Source organism: Nyctereutes procyonoides, unplaced genomic scaffold, assembly GCF_905146905.1.
Source record: "Nyctereutes procyonoides isolate TBG_1078 unplaced genomic scaffold, NYPRO_anot_genome, whole genome shotgun sequence".
Lineage (NCBI taxonomy): Eukaryota > Metazoa > Chordata > Mammalia > Carnivora > Canidae > Nyctereutes > Nyctereutes procyonoides.
This window is the reverse complement of record NW_026575135.1, coordinates 64,701,961-64,717,832: the sequence shown is the minus strand read 5'-3', so window position 1 is coordinate 64,717,832 and position 15,872 is coordinate 64,701,961. Positions and strand designations below refer to the sequence as shown.

The window sequence follows — 15,872 nt, the reverse complement described above, 5'->3', positions numbered from 1 at the left end:
GAACTTTGGCATCTATGTTCATTCAGGCATATTGGTCTGTAATTCTCCTTTTTGGTGGAGTCTTTGTCTGGTTTTGGGATCAGGGTAATGTTGGCCTCATAGAACAGGTTTGGAAATTTTCCTTCTATTTCCGATTTCTTTGAAGCAACTTCAGAATAGGTAGTAATTCTTCTTTAAATGTTTGGTAGAATTCCCCTGGGAAGCCATCTGGCCCTGTACTGTTTTTTGTTGGTAAATTTTTGATGACTGCTTCAGTTTCTGTGCTGATTATATAGGTCTGTTCAGGTTTTCTATTTTTCCTGTTTCAGTTTTGATAGTTTATATGTCTCTAGGAATGCATCTATTTCTTCCAGATTGCCTAATTTGTTGGCATATAGTTGCCCATAATATGCTCTTAAAATTGTGTGTATTTCTTTAGTATTGATTGTGATCTTTCCTTTTTCATACATGATTATATTTATTTGGGTCCTTTCTTTTTCTTTTTGATAAGTCTGGCCAGGGGTTTATCAATCTTATTAATTTTTTCTTTTTTAAGATTTTATGAGACACAGAGAAAGAGAGAGGAGAGAGGCAGAGACACAGGCAGAGGGAGAAGCAGGCTCCATGCAGGGAGCCTGTTGCAGGACTCGATCCCAGGGCTCCAGGATCATGCCCTGAGCCAAAGGCAGGCGCTAAACCCTAAGCCACCCAGGATCCCCTTATTAATTCTTTCAAAGAACCAGTCCTTAGTTTTGTTAATCTGTTCTACTGGTTTTTTTTGGGTCTATTTCTTTGATTTCTGCTCTATTCTTTATTATTTCTTTTCTTCTGCTGGATTTAGGCTTTATTTGCTGTTTTTTTCTCCAGCTCCTTCAGGTATAAGGAGACCTTGTTTGAGACCTTTCTCATTTCTTCTTCTTCTTATATACTTCCCTCTTAGGACTGCCTTTGCTGCATCCCAGAGGTTTTGAATAGTTGTGCTTTCATTTTCATTTATTTCCATGAATTTGAAATTCTTTAATTTCCTTGACTCTTAAGTAGGATAGTAGGATGCTCTTTAGCCTGCATGTATTTGAGTTCTTTTCAAATTACCTCTTGTGGGGATCCCTGGGTGGCGCAGCGGTTTGGCGCCTGCCTTTGGCCCAGGGCGCGATCCTGGAGACCCGGGATCGAATCCCACGTCAGGCTCCCAGTGCATGGAGCCTGCTTCTCCCTCTGCCTATGTCTCTGCCTCTCTCTCTCTCTCTGACTATCATAAATAAATAAAAATTAAAAAAAAATTAAAAAAACAAAACAAAAACAAATTACCTCTTGTGATTGAGTTTCAGTTTCAAAGCATAGTGGTCTGAAAATATGCAGGGAATGATACCAGTTTTTTGGTACTGGTTGAGACCTGGTTTGTGACCCAGTATGTGATCTATTCCGGAGAATGTTTCATGTGCACTTGAGAAGAATGTGTATTCTGTTGGTTTAGTATGGAATGCTCTGAATGTTATCTGTGAAGTCCATCTGGTCCAGTGTGTCATTCAAAGCCCTTGTTTCCTTGTTAATCTGCTTATATGATCTGTCCATTACAGTGAGTGGGGTGTTAAAGCCCTCTACTATTATTGTATTATGGATGTATGTGTTTCTTTAATTTTGTTATTACTTTGTTTATATAATTGGCTGCTTCCAAGTTAGGGGTATAGATATTTATATAATTGTTAGATCTTCTTGTGGATGGACCCTTTAATTATGATATAGTATCCTTCCTCATCTCTTACTACAATGTTTGGCTTAAAATTTAATTTGTCTAATATATGGGTTGCCACCTGAGCTGTCTTTTGATGTCCATTAGCATGATAAATGGTTTTCTACCCCTCAGTTGATTTTTTTTTAAGATTTTATTTATTTATTCATGAGACAGTGAGAGAGAGAGAGAGAGAGAGAGAGAGAGAGAGAGAGAGAGAGAGAGAGGCACAGACACAGGCAGAGGGAGAAGAAGCAGGCATCACACATGGAGCCCAACATGGGACCTGATCTCGGGACTCCAGGATAACACCCTGGCCTGAAGGTGGTGCTAAACTGCTGAGCCACTCCGGCTGCTCAACCCCTTTAAAACTGGAGGTGTCTTTGTGTCTAAAATGAATTTCTTGCCCACTGCATATAGATGATTCTTGCTTTTTTATCCATTCTGATACTCTGTGTCTTTTGATTGGGATATTTAGCCCATTTACATTCAGAGTAACTATTGAAAGTTAGGAATTTAGTGCCATTTATTACTTGTACAGCCCTATTTCTGTATATTGTCTCTGTTCCTTTCTGATCTGTGTTACTTTTGGACTCTCTCTTTGCTTGAAGGATCCTGTATAATATTTCTTGTAGAGCTAGTTTGGTGATCACAAATACTTTTAGTTTCTGTTTGTCCTGGAAGCTTTTTATCTCTCCTTCTATTTTGAATGAGATCCTAGCTGGATAAAGTATTCTTGGCTGCATGTTTTTCTCATTTAGCACCCTGAATATATCATGCCAGTCCTTCCTGCCCTGCCAGGTCTCTTTGGATAGGTCTGCTGCCTCTCTGATGTTTCAACCTTCTTGGGTTGTGGATCTTTTGTCATGAGCTGCTCTCAGGATTTTTCTCTTTGTCTCTGAGATTTGCAAGTTTCACTGTTGCATGTTGGCGTGTTGATCTATTTTTACAGATTTCCAGGGGGGTCCTCTGTGCCTCCTGTTCTTGGATGCCTGTTTGCTTCCTCAGATTAAGGAAGGTCTCTGATATAATTCCCTCAATATATATTCTACGCCCCCCCCCCCTTTTCTCTTTCTCTGGGATCCCAGTTATTCTAATACTGTTTTGTGTTATGGTATCACTTATCTCTCAAATTTTCCCCTCATGATCCAATAGTTGTTTATTTGTCTTTTTCTCAGGTTCTTTATTCTCCATCATTTTGTCTTCTAGGTCACAAATTCTCTCTTCTGTGTCATTTCTCCTAGAAGTTAGAGCCTCCGTTTTTTATTACATCTTATTAATAGCCTTTTTGATTTCAACTTGATTAGACATTAGTTTTTTTTATTTTTCCAGAAAGGGATTCTCTAGTCTCTTCTGTGCTTTTTTCAAGCCCTGCTAGTATCTTTATAATTGTCATTCTGAACTTTAGTTACAACATCTTATTTATGTCCATACTGATTAGGTCCCTGACAGTCACTACTGCCTCTTGTTCTCTTTTTTAAAGTGTATTTTTTCATCTTGTCATTCCATCCAGAGAAGAATAGATGAATGAGAGAACAAAATACTAAAATGGGAACAACAACCCCAGAGAAATATATACTATAAACAAATCAGAAGAGACCCAAAACCGAAAAAAAAGGAAAGAAAAAAATATTAAAAAAAGAGAATATAATCGATTAGACAGGTGAACAGAATAGAGCAATACATTGGGTTCTGTGTGTATTTTGGTTCATTTATTAGAAAACTAGATCCCAAAATTGTAACAAAAAGAAAACTTCTATATGTAAAAAAAAAAAAAAGTAAATACAATGAAAGGGTAGAATAACTAAAAATGAAAATTAAATATTAACAAAAAGAGCCAATAAGATAAATTTGTAAAAAAGGAAAGAAAAAAATTAAAATTGAAAGACTGGAGAATCAAAACAACAACAACAACAACAACAACAAAAAACCAAACCATTGAATTCTATGTACTATTTCCCCTAGTGCTGGAGTTCTGTAGTTCTCTACTATTGGTAAACTTGGTCTTGGCTGGATGTCCTTGCTGATTTTCTGGCAGAGGGACCTGTTGCCTGGATTCTCAAGTGTCTTTGCCCCCCGGGGGAATTGTACCTTGCCAAGGTGGCCAGCCTAAGTACTCTGCTCTGGATTGCTCTAGGTTTCTTTTGTTCCCTGAAGGCTTCCCATGCCTGTTTAGAGGATGAGAGTGAAAGTGGTGGGCTCCCAATCTCCAGCCCTGGAGCTCAAAACTCGGATCCCCACGTCTCTGCGCCCTCAGGGAAAAGCAGTCTATCACTACTGTCTCCCTTATCTCCATTCACACTCTGTGCTCCCCCAGCCTGAGAGCACTTCTATCTCAGGACATGACCTTCTATCGAGTCCCCAGATCCTGCAGACCTCTTTGGTTTGCACATGAATGCCACTCCTCCTGGGAGAGGAAGGGGGTTCTCGCCAGTTCTGCTGCTTGCTGGGCCCCTGCTTGGAGAGTGGTCATGCCAACTGTGCCCTGGTTCCTGGATTATGGCAACCCTGAGCTGAGAGCCCCCTCCTGGGTTTGTTGACTACAGCTGGCTTCCGTGATCCAATGCCTGGGAACTCTGCCATCCTCAGGCACCCCCAGTCTTCCTGTGACCCTGGGGATCCTGAGACCATGCTGTCCCACTGAAGATTCCACCCCACTTTTGCTGCCTGAGCACCTTTCAGGCAGGAACATCCCTCACTGGAGCACACTTCTAAAAGTTCTGATTTTGTGCTCCACTGCTATGTCACTTTACAGTAGCCGGCTTCCAGGGGCTCCCTCCCCCCCCAAGTCTATCTTACTGTAGTTTTCCTCGGATTCATTTCTCCGTACCTATCTTGCAGAAGATGGTCGCTTTTCTATTGTAGACTTGTAGCCATTATTTTCTTAGTTCTATGGTTGAGTTCATAGGTGTTCAGAATGATTTAATAGCTATCTAGCTGAATTCCTGAGACCAGATGAAACTAAGGTCTCCTACTCCTCCACTGCTGCCATCTTGGACTTGCAGCTGACCGTGCTTCACCTCTTCATCCTCTCCTCTTCTTCCTGAATGTCAGCCAGGGCTGAGGTTCATTTCTTTTTATCATTGTATATATTCCCTGGTATGGAGGGTCCACAATTTATTTATTCACTGAATGAGAAACATTGTAGTTGTTTCCAACTTTTGGCAATTATGAATAAAGTGGCTATAAACATTCAAGTGCAGGTTTTTGTGTGAACCTAAATTTTCAACTGATATTGGATTAAATACCAAGGGGCATGGTTGCTGGATTTGTATATTAAGACTAGGACTACTTAGCTTTGTAAGAAATTTCCAGACTGTCTTCCAAAAAGGGCTATATCATGTTGCATTCCCACTAGTAATGAGGGAGTGTTCTTATTGCTCCACATCTTTGCAGGCATTTCTTGTTGTAAGTCTTTTGAAGGTCTATAGTAGTCTTTCTGAAGGTCTGTAGTAGTGTCTCATGTTTTAATTTGCAGTTCCCTAATGACATAATGTTGTGCATTTTTCCTATGCTTCTTTGCAATTTATCTATCTTCTCTGGTGATGTGTCTGTTCACATCTTTCACTCATTTTTAAATTGAGTGTTTTGTCTTACTGTTGAGTTTTTAGCATTCTTTGCGTATCTTGGAAATAAGTTCCTTATCAGATATGTGTTTTGTAAAATTTTTTTCCCAACCTATATTTTATCTTTTTCTTCCCTTAATCTCTTTCCCTTTTTGGAGAATGATTTCACTGACACAGGATCCTGGATTGGTAGTTTGTTTCTTTCAATATGTAAATATTTCAGTCTGCCCTCCGGAGTCTTGCTTCTTACATGGTTTCTGAAGAGAAGTCTGACATAATTCTCTCCCTTTACTTATAGGCAAGGCATTTTTTTCCTCTCCCAAGATTTTCGTACACTTGTTTTTCTGAAGTTGGAATATAGTATACTTAGGTGGTGACTTTTGGCAGTAAACTGCTAGATTGTCTGTGAACTTTTGGATTTGTAGTTTGGTGTATGTCCTTTTACCAGTGGCTTTGATTACTATAGTTATATAGTGAGTCTTGAAGCCAGGTACTGTGAGCCTTCCAACTTTGTTCTTTCAGAATGTAAAATTTAAGTGTATGATTGAGATCCTAATCTTATACTTGGTTATATAATACACAGGATACTTGACTAGTGGAAAACCATGTGGTTTTTAATACTTCTGGTTTTTAACATTCCTAAAAGGAAAATCTTAATAATATTTTAAAAGTTGTTTCTCTGAAATGGTTCACTACAATTGATGAGTGAAATTATTTTAAAATTAGTTTTTTCATGGAACAAATACTTGTTTGTAGTAACCTTTACTTTTCACATCTGCGTTAACATTCATCTTAGAACTTGGGATTTGTGATACCAAGTATATATTTGCTATCCTTTGTTAGAAGCTGTGCCTGAGGGTGGCCCCGGTGGCGCAGCGGTTTGGCGCCGCCTGCAGCCTGGGGTGTGATCCTGGAGACCCGGGATCGAGTCCCATATCAGGCTCCCTGCATGGAGCCTGCTTCTCTCTCTGTCTGTGTCTCTGCCTCTCTCTGTGTGTGTCTATGAACAAATAAATTAAAAAAAAAAAATCTTAAAAAAAAAAAAAAAAGAAGCTGTGCCTGACCAATTTGCTTTAATGTAGAATAACTGGACCAGAGATCTCAGTTTGTTTTTTTTTTTTTTTCTTCCCTTTTCCTTGTCAACAAGGCCATTTTTTAAAAGTCCCTTATTTTAAAAACTATTTATATTTTCCTATTCATATCATGGTAGCTCTTTTTCAAGAAACCAAACTATATGAAGGACAGTTACAATTCATCTTTTTTCCTTTTTTTTTTAATTTTTATTTATTTATGATAGTCACAGAGAGATAGAGAGAGAGAGGCAGAGACACAGGCAGAGGGAGAAGCGGTTCCATGCACCGGGAGCCTGACGTGGGATTCGATCCCGGGTCTCCAGGATCGTGCCCTGGGCCAAAGGCAAGTGCCAAACCGCTGCGCCACCCAGGGATCCCCATCTTTTTTCCTTTTAAGTAGAATACTGCATATATGCAAAACAGTGTTACTGTTTAACACTTCCTAGTATTACTGGAAGAAGAAAAGTTTAAAAATATAATAGTCATGAACTTGCTACTCAACCCTGGAATTGCAGCATTACCGATAACTTGGCAATCTAACTTTGTATCTTCTTTTCTACCCCTCTGCTTCATGCCAAGAGATAAACACTATTTAGAATTTTGTGTTCATCATTCGTTTGCTAGATATCTGCTGCCTTAGTCTTTTTTTTTTTTTTTTTTGCCATTGGCTGTACACTTTGGGAAGCAGTAAGTTTTCAAGAAAAACTGAAAATTTGCTTTTGTTTTTGGAGAATGTAGAAGTCTTAGGTAAATGATTAGTGTAGTATTCTATATGGCCACCATATTCTAGTAAAAGAAGTTTAGAAAATAAGATCTACTTTAGACATCTAACAATCTTTCTGGACCTGTTTTGTCTTCTGTAAAGTAAGAGAGTTGTAGATAATTTTTCTTTTTTAAAAAGATTTATTTATTTACTCATGAGAGACATAGGGAGAGGCAGAGACACAAGCAGAGGAAGAATCAGGCTCCTCGCCAGGAGCCTGATGTGGGACTTGATTCCGGATCCCGGGATCACGCCCTGAGCCGAAGGCAGATGCCCAGCTGCTGAGCCACCCACGCGTCCCCAAGTTGTTGTAGATCATTTTAAAAAGATGCTTCAGATAGTAAATTTTTGCTATTATTTTTGTTTTTATTACTCTTTTATAGTTTAGGAAAGCTGAAAATTTATTTTGCCCCAGAGTTTTCTTTGCTTCCTCTTAAATACCTACTCACAGGTTATCATAATAATTATTTGATAGAGTTTGAATTTTAGTTAATGTGTGGAGACATTTGCAATTTCACTTCCCCCCTTTGAAATATGTTTGATAAATCAAAAGTAATGTATATAGCTTACGTTTTTTACATGAAATAAAACAATCATAAGTGAATACCCATGAATACCTTTCTAAGTTGTGTTATTTATTGTTATATAATAAATTATTCAAAAACTTCGTGGATTAAGACAATAAACAATTATTATCTCACATAGTTTCTGGGGTCAGGAATCTAGAATGACTTAGCTGGGAAGTTGTGGGTCTCTAGTGTCTAGTGAGGTTTTAATGAAGATGTTTGCTGAGACTCCAGTAATATGAAAGCTTGGCTGGATTGGAGCATCCATTTCCAAGCATGTGGATGACTGTTAATAAGATGCCTTCTTTCTTTCCTAGCTGTTTTCTGGAGGCTTCAGTTCTCAACTTGCTGGCCCCTCCATAGGACTGCTCTTAATATGGCAGCTGGCTTCCCCCAGAGCTAATAATTGGAAAACAAGAGCAACAGCCGCCAAAACAGAAGATACAATATCTTCCATAACTTAACTTTTATAAGTGAGATACTATCACTTCTATCCTACCAGTCACACAGACCAATTGTGGTACACTGGTACACTGTGGGAGGGGAACACAAAAAAGGAGTGAATGAGTAGGTGGAGATCCCTGGGCTCATCTTGAAGACTAGCTGTCACCCTCAAACTAGAGCATTACAAATAACTTGCATCTGTCTTTTGTTACCTGTTCATCCGACTTCCTTTGACTCCCCCAAGGGGTAACACTTAAAGAAAATGTTTGGTTTTCTTTCCCTTATCCTTTTTTTTAAAAAAAGTAATAAATACATGGCTAAATACTTTATAGTTCGGTTTGTTTTTGATCCTCATGATATAATATATTATTGACGATACCCCTTGTGGTCTACATTTCTTCTCCATGGCTTATTTATTTTATAACTAGAGGTTTGTATCTTTATCCTCTTCACTATTTTGCCTATCTCCCTGTAGTCCTCCCCTCTGGCAATGACTGGTTTGTTCTCTGATATTTATGAGTTTGTTTCTGTTTGTTTTTGGTTGTTTGGTTGGGTTTTTAGATTCCACATGAATGAAATCATACGGAAATTTGTCTCTGACTTAACTTCACTTAGCTTACTATATTCTGGGTCTCTTGATGTTGTTACAAATGGCAGGACCTCATTCTTTTTTGTGGTTAAGTAATATTCCATTGTAGATATATACCGCATATTCTTTAACCATTCATTTATTGATGGACATTTGGGTAGCTTCCATATCTGGGCTATTGTAAATAAAGCTGCAATAAACATAGAGGTACATCTATCTTTTTAAATAACTGTTTTTTTTTCTTTGGATTGATACCCAGTAGTGGAATTACTGGATCATATAGCATTTCTATTTTTAATTTTTTTGAGAAACCTCCTTACTGTTTTCCACAGGGACTGCACCAGTTTACATTCCCACCAGCAGTGCATGAGGATTTCTTTTTCTCCACATCCTCCCCATTATTTGTTATTTTTTGACCTTTTGATACTAGCCATTTCTGACTGACCTGAGGTAAAAGCTCATTGTGTTTTGATTTGCATTTCCCTGATAATTAGTGATGTCGAGCATCTTTTTATGTGTCTATTGGGCGTCTGTCTGTATGTCTTCCTTGGAAAAATGTCTTCAGGTCCTCTGCCCATTTTTAATCTGATTATTATTTGTGTGTGTGTGTGTGTGTGTGTGTGTGTGTGTGTGTGTGTGTTGGGTTGTGTAAGTTCTTTATATATTTTTGGATATTAACCCCTTAATTGGATATGTCATTTGCAAATATCTTCTCTGATTTAGTAGACTGCCTTTTTGTTTTGTTCATGGTTTCCTTTGTTGTACAAAAGCATTTTATTTTGGTGTAGTTCTAGTAGTTTATTTTTGCATTTATTTCCCTTGCCTAAAGAGATATATCCATAAAGTTATTGCTAAGGCTGATGTCCAACAGGTTACTGAATGCTTATTTCTTTTCTTTTGATGGTACCTTAAATGATGTGCTGACTCCTATTTTGAACGGTGTAAGGATTCAAGAACACTTTAAACCTAGTCATCCATTTTCTGACTCGTGTGTTATTACTTTCTGTTATTGTAGTTTTCTTTTTTAAACTCTTAAATTAGATATTATAGTCATTATTTTTAAAGGCTTTATATATTTGAGAAAGACAGAAAGAGCACGCACATGTGGGGAAAGGGGCAGAGGAGGAAGGAGAAGCAGACTCCCCGCTGAGCAGGGATCCTGATGCGGGGCTGCATCCCAGGACCCTGAGATTATGGCCTGAGCTGAAGGCAGATACTTAACCCACTGAGCCACCCAGGCACCCCTACCTTGTTATTATTTTATATGGAAAATATTTTTTAGACTTACATATGTTTATCATTTTTTATATCTTTTACCATCTCCTTTGGGTTATTTTCCACCTCCTTAGAATATGCCCTTTAGAAGTTTCTTTAGTCTCTGTTTTTTATATATTCTCTCACTTTTTTTTTAAATCATATACATATTTATTTCATTTTCCTTCTTGAAAGACCATTTTTCTGGGACTACAATTCTAGACTGATTGTTATTTTCTCCCAACATTTTTGATGAATCTGTTCCACTTGCTTCTGATTCTAATAGTTGTTGAATCATCGTTTTTTTAATAGAGGTTTACTCTTCTCTCTGGTGCTTTTAAGATCATGTTTTCCTCTTCTGTGTTCTATTCTTTCATTGATATATCTGGGCATGCATTTCTTTTTATGTGTCTAGCATGTTCAGCTTATTACATTGATTTCTTGATCTGTTGATTCATGGTTTATATTTTTTAACTTTATAAGTTCCAGGAAAATTTTGGCCTTCATCTTTCGAGGCATTATTCTTCTGCTCTCTTCTTTCTATATGTCAGTTAGATGTATGGTAGACCTAATTCTGTCCCTTTTCTTTTTTCTTAACTTCTCTTAAATTTCTCTTACCTTCTCTTTAATATTTCTCTGTTCTTGTTTCTTAAGTTGTTTTGAATATTTCATCAACTGTGACTTTCATTTCATTAATTCACTCTTTATGTGTGTCTGATTTATTACTATGTAACATATTTAAAATTTTTTTTTTCCTTTCAGTAGGTCTTCCTTTCCCCCACTTTCAGATCTGCTCTCCCTATTTACTCTTGACAGTTTCTTTGTGGTTTGCTTAGCATTGTGATTATATTCTTTATTTTTTGAATGTGTAATTAGCTTTCGTATGTGTTATATTTTAAATGCCAATATCTCTGTCTCACTGTAGTTTAAATCTGTTTGTTTCTTTTGATTTTCACTCGTGGTTTTCCTTCATTTATTCTTGGTGATTTTTAATCATGAGCCTTTTGTCTCATCTTAATCTATGTTGATTCTGCATTATGAAATGGTAGTGTTTTATTTAGAGAGGATTTGTCTTTGCTACTGCTGGTAAACAGCAAAATAGTTTTGGGAATGAATGGCACTTCAGTTCTTCATATTAGAAAGAGTTTTGCTCACCAGTTATTGCCAGGGCAACTCTAACTTGTCTTCCCCTGAATAGTGTGTTACCATTCTTGGAAAGGCATATCTGTTGCCTTCAAAGTTAGAAGCTTGAGGGAACTTCTGGAATGTCTCCATTGGGATGTGATAGTTATTCCAAAAGCTTTGAGTGTTAGAGTAATTATATAGATCTAATTTTGTTTTTACTTATTTAAAAAGTCCCTGAGTTACCTATAATTTGTAAGTAAGGAATTTTCAGAAAGCAAAATCAATGATGAAATATGTGTACATTCTTATTTATACCTTTCTTTGGTCTTTGTTTCAGATCTCTTGAAAGCTCTGAAGCCAGATTACGTGGTCCCCCTGGTCCTTTGGCTTTGCCACGAGAGCTGTGAGGAAAATGGTAGCTTGTTTGAGGTAATCTCCCCCTTCCTGCTTTCTCTCAAAGCAATATTTGTGTAATTCTATATAAAAAATGGTCTAAACATTAATATTTTCCAGTTGCTCATACTTGCAAAGAACTGCATGAGTTGCTATCAGTTGTGTAATTTTTAATATCATGGTTAACTAAAGAGCAAATGTTGACAAATGCCCTTTTTAGAAGTAACAGCAACTTCATAAATTCTGTTTTTCCTTACTTCTTCATTTTTAATATTCTTACCAAATGAAAATGTGACTGGTTTGATGTGTTTAGTCAAGTGGAGAAAGTTTTATTTGGTTTGGGAACCTGAATGTGAAAATAAAAGGATGGAACTTAGGGTTTAGAGTCAGCAAGATTGGGTTTTGGATTTTTGTTTTGATAATTGCTGGCTTGCTGGAATATCATACAAATTAATGTTCCTGAGCATCAGTTTTCTTCAGCTTTTGTGATGACAACTAGAAATCATATTTTCATTTTTAAAAAAGATTTATTTATTCATCTGAGAGAGAGAGAGAGAGAGAGAGAGAACTCAAATGAGAGGAGGGACAGGGAGAGAGAAGAGAGAATCTAAAGCAGACTCCACGCTGAGCATGGGACCTGGCACAGGGTTCGATCCCATCACCCAGAGATCATGACCTGAGCTGAAACCAAGAGTCAGACACTTAGCTGACTGAGCTACCCAGGTGCCCTCAGTCAGCTTTTTAAAATCTTGGCATGGGGTCTAGTATGTAACAGTCACTTTTCAATTGGAACTGTTATGTCACTGTAGCAGAAATTTAGTCTCGTGTGATAGATCCAGACATAACTATTATTTACTTTAACTTTAGAAACAAATGTTTCTATTTTTCCTTGTTGCAGAGCTTTAAATGTTTATTGTAAAAATAAAAAGCACACATCCAAAGAGATCCACTTTTCACAGCACAAAGTCCTTTTAAATCTCTTTATGCCAATGTATACATCTTTGATTCCTCATTTGGGTGTGATCTCTCTCTCTTTTTTTTCTTTTTAAATTTTTTTACTTTTTATTTATTTATGATAGTCACACACAGAGATAGAGAGAGGCAAGGCAGAGACACAGGCAGAGGGAGAAGCAGGCTCCATGCACCAGGAGCCCGACGTGGGACTCGATCCCGGGTCTCCAGGATCGCGCCCTGGGCCAAAGGCAGGCGCTAAACCGCTGCGCCACCCAGGGTTCCCTCTCTTTTTTTTCTAAAACTGTTATATTTTAGATCTCCGCCCCCCAACCTTTGATTCTCTGTGGTAATTTTTTTTATTTTTATTTTTTTTTCTGTGGTAATAATTAACCTGTTGACGAAGAATACTGTGAAAGCCAAAAATATTTCTTGGTATCAAAATAACCTGGCGTAGTTTGAAGTGACTGCTATATTAACCTGATGCATTTGAATAAAAAGCTGTTAAAATAAAAAAAACAGTCTGCACATGTCTAAGTAGAGATGTGTGCCTCCACTTTCTTAATCACAGCACTGAATATGAATTGTGGAATATTAGAGGTGGAAAGTACCTTATAAGAACTTTGCAAATTTAGTAATATCAAGCTGTCTAGGTCTCAGAATTTGGTCTCCCTATCTTTTACATCATTAAGGAATTTTTAAAACTTTTTATGTTTTACAATTATGTTTGTTATTAATTCTGTGGACAAAAATCATACATGCCTTTGTAGTAAACTAAATATATAACAAAGTGTAGAGAAGAAAATAAAAATCATCAACATTACCCGTATCTAGAGATAACTACTATTTGTATTTTTCTGTATCCTTCCAGGCTAAGATGCGCATCTTAGTTGAATAGTGTTTTGTTTTGTTTTTTTAGATGTGCGTTTTATGCACACAGCCAGACCTCTGGAGACAACAAGGTTATTTTGTAGATGAAGTTTTATATGTTGTCCTTTTACTACGTCATGAACATTTTTAGTGAGGGGCATTTTGTGTGCATGATTCAGAAAATATATTAAACACCTATAATATCTTGACTGAAATCTTGAAAATGAATTTTGCCTCTTTGTTTGCAGAGTTCTGAGTGCTATCTAGAGTGTAATGTAGAGATGCTTTGGCTCAGCTGGAGCTCCTGTGTTTAATGCCTGTGAGGAGCTTACAGCTTGTTGCTTCACTCCCAAAATAGAGTAAAATGTGATCTCTCTCTTGTCTATTACCAAAAACACTGCTGTTGTATCTACTCTGACAGCATCAGGACTGATAGGTCTATTGTAAATGTTGTAGGCATATTAATATCAAGCCAAAGGGTGATAAATATCCAGACCCTTGACCTAGAGCCACTAAGATGTGTTCTGTGTGCTGAGAACACAGTTTTGTCCTATTCATGTGAAATTCTGATGGTAAATTCCAGCATGCTGTAGTTGTGCTGGAAGATTGGCAACTATATATCTAATATATATATATATATATTAGACATTCTCTTCTGGGATTCCCATGCATGACCTCTAGGGAAAAATGGATCTTTCTTTGTAGCAGTTAATATATTTGGCCATTTGCCTTCTCTCCATAAAAGTGTTATATTAAAATGACCATATGTAATTCATTAAGTCAAATCCTACTTTTAGTTTTCTTTCCTTTTTATTTTTTCATTCACTAGGTCTTTCTTTTTTTTTAAGATTTTATTTATTTGAGAGAGAGAGTGAGAGAGTGAGTGAGCAGAGAGAGGGAAAAGCTGGCTCCCCACCGAGCAGGTTGTCCAACATGGGGCTTGATCCCAGGACCCTGGGATCATGACATGAGCTGAAGGCTGACACTTAACCGACTAAGCCACCCAGATGCCCATTCACTAGGTCTTTCTAGAGGGATGTGATTTCACGCCTGTGTTGTGCTGGGCAATTTTACTCTTTTATATTGTTTAACCTTTATGGTTATCTCATGAAAAATAGTATCATTATTTTACATGAGAGGAGCCTTGGATTTAGGGAATTCAGATAATTCGATGAGGGTCACACAACTAATAAGTAGAAGAATTAGTTTGAAGCCTTAGTTTTTGATGTCAGTCATGCTTCTTTACCATATGCATTTCTACTACCTTGTGCTGCTTTGTATTTCTACTCTGATAAAACGAATAGCACAAAGTTCTGGAGGCCCGTGGACTCTTGTAGAGCTGTATTATTTTCATCCATTATGGTCTAGCCTTTGGATACTCTTAGTAAGGTAGATGCCTGCTCTTCTAATTTAAAATATTCTTTTCCTGATTCACTTTAGTTGATGTAACTGTTATCCCTCTTTTTTGGTAGGTTGGAGGAGGATGGATTGGAAAACGTAAGTCTCTCTCAGTTTTCGGTTTGCCATACCTTGTTTCTATTTTTTTAACCTCACACATCCAATCAGCTATGTAAAGATCTTGCCCAAAGCCTTACCATTGGAGCTTCTGCATGCATGGTCACACTCAAACATGGTTATACTGACAGGTATTCTAAAACAGGGAAGCTGTCCTGCAGGCTTTTGGCATTTTCAAGAAACGACTGAGTTTTTTTTTTTTTTTTTTCCTGTTGGCAGCCCTTATTTTCCACTTATGTTTTGGTGTTAATGTTTGGCCTCCCTATCTCTGGCTTTGCACATTCTGCAGAGAAATTGAGTGGGAGAGAGGGCTGTTTGGAGAAGATGGGAAGAACTCTGTGTCAGATGACACAGAGGCAGGGTTGTCCATTTCTCTCATTTGATTCTTTTCTTCCTTGGGGCCATGAGACATCAGGAGGTGGCAGTGAGGAATCACAGTGGACAACTTGCTGAGACAGAAATTGCAACCGATGTCTGGAAATTATTCCCCTTTTGTCCAGTAGGAAACTCATGTGGCTTCAATCCTCTCTCCATCTGTCAAATCTTTTGTGCTTCAAATTGAATAATTGCTTCATGACATTAAAAAAAAAAATTGTGAAAATTCCAGTATCCTAAATCAAGTTTTCAGTTGGGTGTTGGTATCGAAACTACTTGAGTTATTTAAAAGGTTGTCATTATTGGAGAATATTGTTGTAACATAGGGTATCAATATTTTGATCATAAATGACTGTTCTCTTTGGTCATTAAAGTAATGTACACTACTCAAGCATTACTCAATAGAAGTGTCTTAGGATATCCATTTAAGAAAGAAAATCAGTTGTTGGAATGAAAACTTTTTCTGGGACTCTGTCGATAGGAAAGCTCTAGGAGCAGGCTTTCCTGTCATTCCTTGAAGTGGATCTTCAATTTAATATTGTCAAAGTCTGACCATTATGTTTAATTAAACAAGGTTACTAGTGGTTATTGTATTCCTTGGGCTTTTTGAAAAGAAAACAGTATTAAAAGTTTCTCCTCAGAGAACTTACACAACAGTAACGATTTTGGTGCATATGCCC

At 37.4% G+C, this 15,872-nt stretch overlaps 1 protein-coding gene across 1 annotated transcript in view; it reads left to right on the top strand.

Moving 5' to 3' along the window:
* HSD17B4 (hydroxysteroid 17-beta dehydrogenase 4) overlaps positions 1 to 15,872 on the top strand; it is a 90,681-nt gene that overhangs the window by 22,368 nt on the left and 52,441 nt on the right. Inside the window, exons 9-10 of the mRNA XM_055301632.1 lie at positions 11,426 to 11,517; positions 14,775 to 14,799. Of these exons, the coding sequence (XP_055157607.1) occupies positions 11,426 to 11,517; positions 14,775 to 14,799 (117 nt within the window). The remainder of the gene's footprint in view (positions 1 to 11,425; positions 11,518 to 14,774; positions 14,800 to 15,872) is intronic.